This window comes from Cryptomeria japonica, chromosome 6 (genome assembly GCF_030272615.1).
Source record: "Cryptomeria japonica chromosome 6, Sugi_1.0, whole genome shotgun sequence".
Classification (NCBI taxonomy): domain Eukaryota; kingdom Viridiplantae; phylum Streptophyta; class Pinopsida; order Cupressales; family Cupressaceae; genus Cryptomeria; species Cryptomeria japonica.
In genome coordinates, this window is record NC_081410.1 from 418,910,827 (window position 1) to 418,922,637 (window position 11,811).

The window sequence follows — 11,811 nt, forward strand, 5'->3', positions numbered from 1 at the left end:
AAAGAATTGAATGTTGATCTCTACCATGTAGGTGTAACTGGATACTCACTGCTCTAAATAAAGCCATCTCAAAAATTGTCACTACCATGAATGCATGGCCAGTTCTCATATGCACTAGAAGAAACAGTAAAGTCATGAATTGAACAGGGCCTAGCAAAGGGCCTGGCTATGATGTCAATTTCGCTATATGGGCATTCTTGACATGGTATGGAGGCACACTGGTCTCACACCATGGAGCTTCTGGAGAAAGGGTTCTTGGAATAGGATATTCTCTGATCTTTGATCGCCTGGCTTTGGGGACAACATTACCAAATCTCAAGCAGTTTTATAAAGCATGAACAGCTGCATTATGAATATTTGAAATGATCCTCAGAGTTCCAGAGATCAGATCAAGAATGGGATTCATCCTCTCTTCAGGAAGTGAATTCAGAGCAATATATGAATGAAGGTCAATAACCAATTGCTTGCACTAAACAACCCAGATTGTTAGGCCAGGCAACAATTAAAACTAATGCTATGACTCAAGATAGAAGTATGGGCTCTGACTTTTCTGGTTCCTATGATGCGGAAATTGAAATTCCTAGGTTTGACAATGAGAACATGAATAATAAAGCATCTTCGACTGCACAAGTTTTTAGAACTAAAACAGCACAAGGATGAATAGACTTTATGATTGGCACAACAATGCCTTCATAATAAGATTGAAACCAACTACTACATCAGAATTGTTTAAACCTGGTTCAGATGGAAAACGGGGTTTCAAAAATGAAACCTTAATAGAATGTTTACAGTTATTTGATGTCAATAAAGATGAAAGACATCACTCTTCTTTTGAACAAAATAACATGCATTTAAATGAAAACATGGATAACGAGTTGATATTTTACAAATAAAGCTTACCACATCAATGGCATGCAGAATATTAACTACTTGTGTTAAAGGAAAACAATTGTCATCTGACAAGGGGATATCAGAAGAACAGAAGTTTTCCTCAAAAGATAACAATTTTGAGGGACAGAAAGAATCTGATTCGGTTAGACCAGATGAAGAACCTTTAGACAGGATTGAATTGGGCAAACACAGTGTATTGCAAATTTTCTAAGTATGATATCTCTAAATTTGTAGAAATTGCTCATGGATTTAAAGATCTTTTATTGAAAGAAGGAAAAGAATCAAAACTTTTTCTAAAATTTTGAATGCAAAAGAGTTCAAAAATGAGTTTATACCAATGATCACAAGAAAGAAGGTGCGAACACGTTTTGGTTTTATGAACTTTATAGATGTCATAGAATGTCTACAAAAAAAGTGATGAAAACAACAAGATGTCCCAGCTGTCAAGCATCGTAGGTTGAAAGATATTCTATTAATATGTAATCAAAGATATTCTATTAATATGTAATCAGAAATGAAAAGAGAGAACTTTTGGGTGTTGACACAGTTGGGACAAGAATACAAAGAATCTGAGAGCTCTTCTTTCAAAATTGAAACCAGGGGAACATTGAGTCTGTGTGCCCAGTTTTTGTCTTTGGCAATGTAGGTTTTTCTTATGTTATGCCATCAGTCTACGGGGGACCTTTTTGGCTGTCCACAAGCATTGAGCTTTATAGAGGGGAAGGGCAGTCTGTAAGCCCCTTCTCGAATTCAAATAAAGATTTATTATTCGTATGTCAATATCTCTTTATGAAGGCTGATTATTCTTACATTTAATAAGTCTTTTACAGGCTTATTTCCTTGCTCTTTGGTCTTATTGTGCAGCTTCTGTGGTTATCCTTCCTTTCTCGTTCTGTTTCAGAAATCTCTGCTGAGTTCTTACATCCGTAGTTAGATTTCTTTTATTTCTTTTCTGTTTCCCTTGTTTGCTCTCAAAAAGTCCAAAACACCATATGAGGGAGCTGCCCCTCTCAAACACAGGAAAATTGCTAATCTCATAGCGATTTCTCCATTTTTTGGTGCAACTTGTCGCTGCTCATTGGGTGAATCAGTTAATTTTCAAAGCAATAAATTGTTTCCCAACAGTTGTTTTAAAAAAAATTACTAGTCTCGAGATTGAATTAACTTATCAAGTGATTATTGATCAAAAACAATAACTCCAATCTATTACCAACAATAAACTAGTAGCACCAACAAACTTTCATTTTACAACCCATTCTAAATTTAGCAAAAGTAAATCAAGAGGACATTGATAACAAATATTGTATCATTCTCTCTCTCCCTTCACTCCTGAAAACCCTAGTGCCTAGTTCAAATATTTTTGCAATACGTCCAAGTGCCACTACTGTGATCACTGGTGGTAGTGTGGGTTTGACAGTTCTCCCCTAGTTGTGGACTCTACTAAAAAGGATTTTGCACATCTACAAATCCAACTATTTTTTCACTCCTAATTTATGCTAAACATGGAAATAGCACTAGTTTGTCTGACCTAGGTGCTCCTAATGGTGGTGGTTTGGCTTTTAAGGTTTAAAATGACATCAAGACCCTACCAGATTATGTTCCTGCAACTCTGGATCCTCCAGGTAGCTGGGTTGCTAATGGCTAATGGAATGAAATTTGAAGCTTTGGAGTCAAATCACCAATAGTCCTACACAACCATAACTAGTTTTGGGGCTCTTACCCACTCTTTATCATGAGATAAAATTTGACCCCTTGTTCACAATCCTACCCTGCAATGGTTTGTGGACAGTGTGTGATTGAAAGTGAAGACTTACACCTTCATCACGTTTGAAGACTTACATGTCATCGACATTGTTTACAAGCAAAAGTAAGCTCTTCCCAAATCTCTTTCTCAATCACATACCAAAGTGTAAGTTGTGAAAAAATAGGGTAGGTTCCAGCTTGGTTTAAGTTGAGTACCTAGATTCTTTTTATGCTTAACAACTTGGTTCCAATTGTAATGCAGGGGCATTCAAGGTGTAAGCTTGCATCACCCAAAAAAATGTTTTATTTTGATTTTTGTTTGGTTTGGCAAATGCCCATGAAACTTAATTGCATTAAAAAGTCCTGAAAATTTTGTTTAGAACTTTCAAATTTTCAAAAAGAACTAAATTTAATAAGGCCTCTATTATTAGTAAGTAAATAGGAGCACATGCGGACTTGAATTTTTTTCCAAAGCTCTAAGACTGAATTTTGCACATTGTGGATGAGTTTCAAGCCAAAATCAGGTCTGTGTGGAAAGATATTAAATATTCTAGCTTCTAAATTTAACGAAAGAACCTTTAAAACTAGGTTTTGAGGCTTCAAACAATGTTTTGGGGCCCCAGAAAATCAAGTAAAATGGATAAACCAAATTTCAAGCAAGCAGAGCACTACATTTTAAAAAAAAGAGCTCAATTGGGCACCCAAATCAATAATTATGGCTCCCAAAGTTGAGCCCTTTTTTGGATCAAATAAACAGATTTCAAAATTGGCTTGGTGATGCCCAAGGTGATTTATGACATATTTTTATGGCATTTTGAGGTAGTAGAGTGAGGAGGGGAAGGTGGTAAATCATGAATAACGAAGACAAAACAGAGAAGCAAATTTGAAGATGTAGGGTAGCAGATGGCTCTAGCAAACAAGGGAAAGAAGTAATGCATTGCAACCTATTGAGGATATCACCCTTTGTTTCATTTCATATTTCTGTCATGTAAACAATAATCTTTTCAATAGAGAATTTCCATTTTCATGTGTATGTGTTATCTGATTTGCCCCTTCATCAGTTGTGTTGGTTCTTGCTACCAACTTGGCTACAATTGTGTTTTTCCTCCCATCTTAAAAATTCTTGTGCGTGCTATGTTGATCTATCTAAAGTACAGGGTTAACAGTCCCTTCAAAACCAAATTACTTTAATCATAAAACAAACTAATATCTTAGCTAACAAATTCAAGATAAATTTAATCTTAACAAAGATCTATTCTTGAGAGAAGCAAATTCTCACAAGTGATTATTGATTAAAACAATAATTCCAATCAATTAACAACAAATTAGATAAACATGTCGAGATATATTCAATCTTGACAAACTTCTACTCAAATCATGTAATATTTTGGAATAGTAAACTGAACGAAAAGGCTATTCTACAAACTAATATATTCTACCATATACAGAATTCTATAATACCATCTCTAGAAATATTTGTATCATGTCATCATTAATTGATTAGTGAGTTCCCTCGAGATGACAACTGTAGCATCTTACTAGCTCCTATCAACATGTTAATATAGAATACCCTAAATTAACACAATAGTCTCTAGTAAACCATCCTATATTCAAATTAGAACAAGGCAGCCTTATCAGATTCCATCTCTTCTCCTATATATTATGATGACCTGGTCTTGTTACCCTTCTCAAAAAAATACTGAGCAATGTATTGTCCCAGTGATAAGAGCCGTTCTTCAGAGGCTAGCAAAGAAAGCATGATTAACATGCACCTTACAAAATCTGTTAATACATCAAATGAACTCACAATGGCTACTTTTACAAAGTCGATATACTTGGGATCAACCTGTGGAATATAAAGAATTCTCTTTTTCATTTTGTCAGTGTATAATAAAACAACAGTTAGAGAAACAGCATTCTAGACTCATAAATATTCCACAATAAAAAATGCAGTCAATACAAAAATTTTAATTAATTTTCTATAATCCAGAAGTAACAAATAAAGGTTTCCATAAACATCAGACATGGAGAACCAAACATCCATTTGAGAGGCATTTAACAATAAACATGATAGATAACAAGCCGGAGCGACCATGACCTAATGTTCACACTGGTACCCCATCACTAGCATGGCTAGAGTAAATCGCGTGACCCTACGAAGGTTGCTAATTGATAAATGTATAAAATCAGTACCAAGTTTTTATCACCTGGGACTTGAACCAGTTTTTTGTGATAGTCAATAAAAAGGGCAGAGTTTTAGGCAATGTCATCACAGTGCCTTCTTTTTTTTCATCACAGTTACTACAGTAATGTGTACAGCCAATAAGGAGTTACTTGTCTTTGTGACCCTTGTGTCACTGGAATTCTTGTAAATTCTATATAAATTATATCCCAACTTTAAAAACAAAACATGGGCAACATTTTTATTTCTGAATGCAAAGACAACACACCAGTGTTCTATTAAGTTAAAAGGGCAACACAAAAATGAAAGGGATAGCATTTTATTTCTAAATGCAAAATCAACAATCTCCAGTCTTCCCTGTTAGGTTAATTCAGAAAGGCAAAGAGCAAAAAGCTAGCATTAGACTACCTAACACTAAGTTCAAAAGAAACAAAAAGAATAATTCTCATACTGACGAATGACGTATGAAATCTGTCAGTCACTCTCCAGACATCATGCTCTTGCCCGCATATATAGCTCTTGCCTGCATATACAGCTCATTATTCGGTGACCTGTAGTCTTCCTTTTCGGAGCCTCGAAACCATTACGTAATGAACTGTCATACTAAATCTACCAAATGCTTTCCATCAATCATGTTTCGAGTGCTCTGCATCCTTTTACACAGCCTTACGGCCTTTAAATACAAACATCTACATAATTGCCCACAGACTAGCTGATGTGTATCTGAAATTTGAACCCTAGGAGCACATTATCTGTTTTAAAATGCCACCAAGAAATGATACATTAGTACACAAAACAATCCACTCATGAATCACAATTTCCCATGAAGATCAATTTTTCATGCAATATAGATACTAATTTCCACTTTAATTTCTCAAATGCTAAAAAATGAACTTCACAACTAAGTTGCAAGCTCAATCTTCTAGAAATAATTAAATGTAAGATTTGTATTAGACTGGTAGCTTTTGATAATTGCCATATTCAACATTTGGCCACTTCATAGGTGACAAAAATAAGTCAAATATCATTTGACTAGTTTACCTTATCAAAACTTGCAAGTTAGACTATGGATTAAACCTACGTGCTAAACAAGAAGCATAAAAATTCCAAACTCAGAAAAACTGGTGATTGTTTTGCATCAGCTCAAAGGAGGTTGAATAAAAAAAAGTGCAATCAATCAAGAGCAACCATAGCTTCTCTTTTGAAAGGGAGAAAGGTGCTTGCAAAGTACTACATAAAAGCTCCACAAATGGCATGTTTAGCATCATAGTTACGCAACTCATGGAGCACTATTGCAACTCACGAGACTTTTTGAGGGCCAAGAAACTCAAAGGTTAATGCACAAACCTATTGATGAGTCTCTGCGATTGCTCAAGACTCCAACACAAACTTGCCAGAAACAGCAGATATTTGTAAATCATCAAATCACTCAAAAATGAACAAAAAACCACACAATTTGATCTTCTCAAACCCATTTGAACCTCCCATTGAATTTCTGAATTGACTGCCAGGAATAACTATAAAATGGATCCAATGCATTTAGGATATTTTGTATTCTATAGGGATTATCTATGATCACAATGTTTGATGTTAATTATTTGCAATTTTCTCTAAGTTTTATAGCAATTGTGTAATTTATTTAAGAATTTACCTTGTAAATAATTTTTATTGTTGGAATTGCTATTTTTTGGGCAAAAATCAGGTATACCCCAAAAAGGAGACATTACAATTGGTACAGAGCATTAATCCTGCCAGCCTGTGGGATAAACCTACTTTAACCGCCATTCAATTAGGGTTAACTATTTGTTAGCCCTGTTTTTCAACCTGGAACATTTTAAAATTTTGGCATTTAAAATCCCGTTTTGGATAGATCTTTGTTTGAAAGACCTCCCCTCCAGTCATCCTCAAATTTAAAGCCTCTTGCAATTTCAAAGAGAAATAAAAATTTGTAACGATCAAGACCTTAAAAACAATTTTCCAGCTTGAGGCAAAATCACATGAACCATTACTTTCAAAAATCTACGAGGAAAGGTGCGAAATGCATCTGTGTGGGTGTTTTTCAGACAAAATTTTGTCCAATGTGGCAAGTTTTATGCTCACAACAACTCTCAACTTATGAGATCAAAGGTAAGTGGCTAGAAGCTTTCAAAATTCTTGATAATGGCAAGACGGTGGTGAATGCAAAGACACGCTTGATGAGAACTTAATTAATTATATAATGCAGAATATAAAGTTGATTAAAGGACTATCATCATCCTTCCATTTGTAGAAGTAAAGAGCCTATTCATAAATTTTGATACAAAGAGAATAAAGCAGATTTTTGGTGCTTATACATTATCTATCAACCTATGCTTTGTCATCAATACAAAGATGGAAAAATTGTGTCCCATGCCAAAACAAGAACTATGAATTGACAGAAGAGTATCCAAGCATAAATTATAAAGAAATTTGTTCAATTCTATGGTTCCCATGATGCTGATACACACATAAGTGAGATTTGATAGCATCCACAACATGAGAAATGTTTAAATAATCCTTCAAAGAAATGTGGTCTCATGAATACCATGATTGCAGATTTCAGGTTGCATTGTAGTTGGAGGTCTGCAAGTTAAGAAAACTTGATTAAATACAAATAATAAAAAGTGGTGGCCTATCAGCATAACTACACTAGTTGACAACTTCTATTCACAAGTTGATTAAGCTCTAAGCACTGAAGCAAAGCAAGAATCCATCGGGCCATCGGGAATTTCATCCAAGTTGACAAAACACCCACAAGGTTATGTAAATCAGTGTTTTGTCTAGGAACACAAATTACCGAGGGCAAAGTTATATCGCGTTTTGTATCTTCATTGGCAACTTAAACAATAATCTTAAGTTGGCCACCTTGCATAATATGCCGACAAAAGGAGTTTTGTCCCAAAAGAGAGGTAGTTATCATAACCACCTATTGATATCTAACAATCAATTTGATATACATGCATAATGAAGAAGTGTCGATAAACTGGTTGATGATATGCCTCTAAACCATATGCAGACAAATGGTTTTGTTGTAGAGACTTTAAACTTTTTGAAATTAATGCATGTGAAATGCAGAAGCATAGACTCAGTATGTGAACTGTTTTCTAAAAAGCCTTAGAGAGATATCACCTCACAAAAATGCAGAATTTTATCAAAGATTGTAGCTGCATAATCTTGCAGACTTGCATGCATAATATAGAGGCATAATCAAAACATGTGAACTATTTAATATGTGAACTCACAGGTCATCTCATGGGAGACATAATTGCAAGATATGCACAAAATAGATGTGTTGAAATGGCTTTAGAATTTTGGAGGCAAATGCAAATGTAATTATCTAAACAGCAGTGTGAACATACTTTTATTGGTGCCTGCTATGACTATGTGAACATGCTTTTCACCAGTGAATTGTTTGATAGACTGCATCAAAGAAGATGCCGTCCACGGAATGCAATGATTATTGCATAGGATGTATTTGTTGAAAACAATGAAAAGGTTTTTGTAACTCTCAAGCAAATGCACACAATAGATGTAATTGGCAGATATAACATCAAATTCTGTGCACTTTTCAAACAATGATTACTCAGTCTCCGCAAAAATGGAAGCTTTGAAATAATGTATAAACATCCATTAATGAACAAAGCACATGAACTTTTGACAGAAAGCCTCAAAGAGATGCCAGCTCAAGGAATGAAATGAAATGGTTGCAGAATGTGCACAAAATGGATTTTGTAAGGAAGCTCTCAAATCTTGAAGTAAATGAAGCAACTTAAACACATCCTAACATCGTAAGTTTTGCTTGTGTTTCAGCAAGTGGATGCATGCCGTGCATTCTTCAATCACATAATTGCATGGTCGACCTTGTGCTGTGGTGGCTCTTGAGGAAAACCTAAACCTTATTATTCAAATGACAAGTTAGACATGGATGCAAAATATGGATTCGTAGACTATGAACCTGGATTGTTTAGCAGAATACCTCAAAAAATACAAACGGGTTGTGCCATAATGAGAAGCGTAAACAAAGTTATAGAGTTGTATAACAGTTTGCTTCAAAGATGTTATCTTGTGGAACACAATGATCACGCAATCAATTACAACCATACCAATATAGAGGGCCCTTGAATGAGGATGGCACCAAAAAAGATTTGTTGGAAATGCACAAAAATAGACAAAGCACATGAATGTTTGACATAATATTCAAAAGTTACATCTCACAGAGATGCAATGATCACAAGTTCTGCAGAAAATGAATTTGTTGAAAAGGTTTTAGAAACTTTCAAACAAATCCAATTGGCGGGAGTTAAACCAAATTCTACAAACTTTGCCTGTCTTCCCTACGTGTGCAGAAAGGGGAGTTTAAGAACAGGTTAGATATTCATCAGAGCATATTGGTTGAAAGGCTTTTGCCAGATATTATGGTTGAAAATGCTCTGGCCAGCACGCACAGAAGATGTTGATGCATAGACAAGGGACGTTAAATCTTTGATAGAATTCTTCGAAGAAAATGGCTTCTCATGACATGACTACAGATATGCACAAAATCTGGTTGTTGAAAAGAATTTCAAACAAATGCATTGGCAGGGTAGTGCCAAACTCTTCAACCTCTGCAAGAATACTCGATTCCTGCACAAATTGGAAGCTTTGAATGTGAAATGGACATTAATCAAAGCATGGCAGATGGAAGAATTTTGTCAGAAATTTTATAAAGAATATGGAAGCAAAGACTAGGCATGTGAACCGTTTGACACAATGCGTCAAAAGATGGCTTTTACGGAATGTTATCATTGTAGGTATACAGAAAATAGATACGTTGAAAAGGCTTTATCAACTTTCAAGAAAATGCAATTGTCAGGCATAAAGCTAAATTCAAACTTTGAGATTGTCCTCCCAGCCCACTTGAAGAGAAAGCTTTAGAATATGGACATCATCACAGCTTGTGATTATTGGAAGTGAATGTGAACAGGTGAAGGCATTCTCAGATCCATATTTGAACGATATCCCAAAAAGCGGACATTAAATACTTAAGGGTAAAATAAACGAGACATACATGACACGATCCATGCTAAGAAGAGGAATCAACTTGGGGATCAAAAACATATCAGATCTTATGTTTGTCCACAGCAGATTACATATGCTTTCACACTTGCAAATTAAAATTAAGCTTCTCCCTTAGGTTAACCAAAATGGGATTGAATAAACACTTGTGATGCCAATGAGCTTGGTAGAAAATTAGAGAAAGATGCTCGCAATAGTTGAATGATTTTCATTTCACCCCTAAGCTTAAATTCTAAAACATGGATAATTTCATTTTTGAAAACATCATTATCAGTTCAGAACAAAAGGAAGCAAAATAAATCTTAGGAAAAAAATTATATTTCCGCAAAAAAAGATCTCAGCTGAAGAAACTTTTGACCTTGCAAAAATAAAACTTCAAAGGAAAAACACAAACAGATTTATATAATCATTAAACCTACAATAAATCCAATCAATATTTGGCCAACGCAGTCAAGTGTACACAACAGGAGATAAAATAATGGCAATTACAAGTTTAGAAAAAGATGATTATTCTCGGTTTTGTTGGTCTACAAGATATGTGCTGAAAGAATTTGATAGAAGAGATACCTGTCGGGCTTGGCATCTAAGCTAAAGAGCACCACACCGCAGAAGAAGAATTTAGCAAATAACATTATTGGAAAAATACCATTTCAGAAAATGATATCCTCGTCTTTCTCAGTCCCCATGGATAGCATATCATGTGCCTTCCGCATGGAAACCCCCTTCTGCAGCGCAAAGTTCTCAGCCTGCTGATCCTCCGCAAAGGACTTGGCACTTTCCATCTGCCGCTCAAGCTCCCTCTCCTTATACCCCTGAATCTTCTTCAGCCTAAAGAAATCCTCCCTCTCCAGCTCATCAAGCTCCCCCTTTATATAATTAATAGTATTCTCCAGCCTCGGCTTCACCACATTCTCCAGCGCATTAACCCTCCGATTAGTCGCCTTGATGGCCTCGTCCAGCGTCAAAAACGAAGTCTGAAGCGAAGCCAATTCCACGAGAACCTCAATAGCCTTGATATAAGCAGATTGGCAGGACTGGATCTGCTGCCCTCCACGAGCCAAGCCCGTCAAGTCATTCTTCGTCGCTCCTTCCTCTGTAAAGTACTCGAATTTGGGCAATTTAACACCCGCGACATTTTCTTGACGGGCACGGACCTTGACGGTTGCGGACTCCACATTTTCCAGGACGACATGCTTGATGTTTTCCCCTGCCGCGTATTTGGCTTCGATTAAGGCAAAGGCAGAGGCTTTCATGGTTTCGCCCATGGTTTCTTTCGCTGAAACGATGCGCTTCAAGATTTGACGGAACTGGACGGTAAGGGCATCACTTTTCTTCTTTAGCAGAGTGTGCCCTCGCGTAGCGCCTACCAGCCGGGCTTTCATCACACCCAGCATCGTTACCGTCGGCACCACATTCAGCCGCTGCCCCTGCCCAGACATATTTCACCGCATCTGTTCGATCAGAGTTCGAATCCCTTGAAGTTGCAGGAACCAGTAAAATTCTGGTGCCCTGACGTCTCTAGTTCGAATCCTTTCGCTGACTCTGCGCTCAGATCTAGAACTAATTGCACGAAAAATCTTTCTTTAAGGTTTTGTTGTTATTTAAGACCCAAATTGTGTTTCTTGCAACTGAGCGAGCAGGTGTAATAATCAAGTTGTTTCTTATTAGACATTGCCATCTATTATTGTGATGTGTTGCATCATTATTATTATTATTATTATTATTATTATTTATTTATTTATTTTTTTTTATTTTTTTTTTATTTTTTTTTATTTTATTTTTATTTTTATTTTTGTTAATGGAAAAGATTTGCTTTATAGGTAAAGTTAAAAATCTTTATAAAGAGTTTTTGGAGGTTCAAGTTTTTTGAATGTTATGGTTCGTTATTCAAAAGAAACAAGAGATCCATATGCATCAGGTTC

The 11,811-nt window shown here is 35.8% G+C and overlaps 1 protein-coding gene across 2 annotated transcripts; it reads right to left on the reverse strand.

Annotated features, from left to right (window-relative positions):
• Positions 1–5,115: 5,115 nt before the first annotated feature.
• On the reverse strand, positions 5,116–11,533 carry LOC131038994 (V-type proton ATPase subunit D). 2 transcript variants are annotated; one of them, XR_009104591.2, is made up of 2 exons: positions 10,457–11,532; positions 5,116–5,568 (listed from the first exon to the last, which is right to left on the reverse strand). XR_009104591.2 is itself a non-coding variant. In XM_057971632.2 (2 exons), exon 1 carries the CDS (start codon positions 11,326–11,328, stop codon positions 10,540–10,542), a length of 789 nt encoding a protein of 262 aa, XP_057827615.2. In that variant the 5' UTR covers positions 11,329–11,533; the 3' UTR covers positions 5,116–5,568; positions 10,536–10,539. The 2 variants fall into 2 exon arrangements, 1 of the variants encoding a protein (XP_057827615.2); XM_057971632.2 differs by having other exon boundaries at positions 10,536–11,533.
• Between the last annotated feature and the right edge of the window lie 278 nt (positions 11,534–11,811).